We start from the raw sequence: 2229 nt of genomic DNA, 5'->3' as shown, positions 1-2229 counted from the left end.
AAAAAAAAAAAAAAAAGAAAAGAAAAGAAAAAAGACTAAGGGAATGGGAAAAAGAACGACAAAATGTTAGTATATATTACCTTAAGCTGTGAGTACATAAATGCTTATTACATTATTCTTTGGGTTTTTCTGCATTTAAAATATATTTTAAAACCAAAATCAGAGATAAATCATACTGAGCTCTGATAGTTTAATACTAAATATCAAAATGTACTGTAAAATTTAGGTAATGAAAATATTTTACTATTTCCTTTGAAAAAGACTGGTAGATCAGTGCAACTGGATGAAGAATGAGAAAAGTTAGATTTTGGTTTTCATGAATTTTAAAATGAAATTTAATATGTTTCTCTCTTGTAGTTAGTATATGCATATAAACTGAAGTTCACATTTTGTTATTTTAAAAATTGCTAATGTTTACATAAATTCACTTTAAGAGTGATTTAAGGCTGCAGATGGAAGCCCAGCGCATATGCCTCTCCCTGGTTTACTCAGCTCATGTGGATCAGGTTCGCGAATATATGGAAAATGAAAAAGATAAAGCTCTTTGCTGCCTTAAAGAAGAGCTTATTTCTGCTCAGCAGGAAAAGATCAAAGAACTTGAGAAAATACACGAGTTAGAGCTACAAAACATAAAAACACAAGAAACAGGTAAATAGTTTCTTAATAAATCCTGACATAATAAATCCTGTGAAGCAAATTGTAAGTATCAGGTACAGCTCATTATTTTATAATTCCACCCACTTGGAGAATAAAACAAAACAGGAGTGCAGAGAATGTATAAAGAGTAAATTTCTGAATTTATTTTTTGTGTGTGTGGTGCTTTTGATATGCTTAGAATCCATAGGGGAAAGTGACTTGTATATTTGAGTCTTGGACAATTACTGAACATTGATTTAAGTGCTTGAAACTCAGTGTACTGAGTCATTTTCCCATTAGAAATCACAGTCCATCATCAAAAATATACATAAACTGACAATTTCTGGACCACAAAAATGGACAGAATGGAAAGAGAAAGGAGAAAGATCTAGTGTTTTCTAGGAGGATGAAATGGCAGGAAGCTGTGGACGGGGGGAGTTGGGTTGGAAATATAAGAAAGATTCTAAAGTCTTAAGCATTAAATTGTAAGAGTGCATTTATTTTGAAGAATTGAATGGTAAGGTCATTTGAGATAGAGGGGAGTAAGAGTGACGGGTTTGATCAGAAAGAGCTCTGTATACTCTGAAAGAGTACCTCCTGCAGAATTTTGTTTTTGAGATAGGATCTTGCTATGTGGTTCAGGCTAACCTTTCTGAACTCTTTGTAGACTAGGTTGGCCTTGTATCGGTCCTCCTGCTGCAGCTTCCCTAGTGTTGGAATTGTAGGCGTGTGACATGGCACTTTGCTGCAGGATTTTAAGTAGCGGAAGTAAGGGGAAGTTTTTAAAAAATTTTTAAATTGAGACCATTGGGATAAATTGGGTGAGGTGCTCTTACTGGTGGGAAGACTAGTTAAGCAACCTTGGCAGTAATTCTGACAAACAGTAAGATACCGAACTAGATATGATTATGAAAAGTTCAAGAGTTAAAGACAAGCTATCTTTTTTTTTTAATTTTTTTTTTTTTTTTTGACAAGCTATCTTTAGTAGTTAATAGTAAAAGTAGCAGGAATTAAGAATGGTCTCTAAACTCCTGGCTTTGATAACTGGATTAAGTGTGGTTCCAGTCACCACAGATCTTTGAGAAAAATAATACATTCAGTTTAGAGGATACTGAGCTAAGAATACCTATTGGCTTTGAGAAAGAAGTGTCCAGTAATCAGTTAAAAATAGAGGTGGGAAACCCAGGAGAAAATTTAGTTTTTCTTTTAAGACAAAAGATACTAATGTATAAGTTTTTTTCTACAGTAAAATCTCAGGGCTGGCCTGAGAGCTCAGTTGACTAAAGTGCCTGCTTAGGCAGAGCTCAGCGGCCAGGGTTCCATCCCCAGTGTGCTGTGCTGGCTCTGCCCACAGGGCATGCTGAGATGGCAGTTGAGACTGGGTATGGTGGCGCACACCTGTAATCCCAGCTCTTGGGAGGCTGAACATAGATGAGTCTCTACAAGTCTGCTTTACGCAGTGAGATCCTGTAGACCCTGTCCTAAATACAGAAAAAAAAAAAAAAAAGTAAACTTTCAGTGTTTATTTTTTATTTTAATATTTTTATTGAGAAAATCAGTGTTTAAGTTTAAATGCAGCATTGATACTCTGCT

General features: G+C 35.0%; 1 protein-coding gene across 7 annotated transcripts in view; it reads left to right on the top strand.

The window, feature by feature from the left end:
- The window catches only part of Akap9 (A-kinase anchoring protein 9), a 207436-nt gene that overhangs the window by 69926 nt on the left and 135281 nt on the right, over nucleotides 1–2229 (top strand). For all 7 annotated transcript variants that reach the window (XM_023706541.1, XM_023706537.1, XM_023706536.1 and 4 more), the window contains one exon: nucleotides 435–648. In XM_023706541.1, the coding sequence (XP_023562309.1) occupies nucleotides 435–648 (214 nt within the window). The remainder of the gene's footprint in view (nucleotides 1–434; nucleotides 649–2229) is intronic.

This window comes from Octodon degus, unplaced genomic scaffold, assembly GCF_000260255.1.
Source record: "Octodon degus isolate 3935 unplaced genomic scaffold, OctDeg1.0 scaffold00262, whole genome shotgun sequence".
NCBI lineage: Eukaryota > Metazoa > Chordata > Mammalia > Rodentia > Octodontidae > Octodon > Octodon degus.
This window is presented reverse-complemented; position numbering and strand designations above follow the sequence as displayed.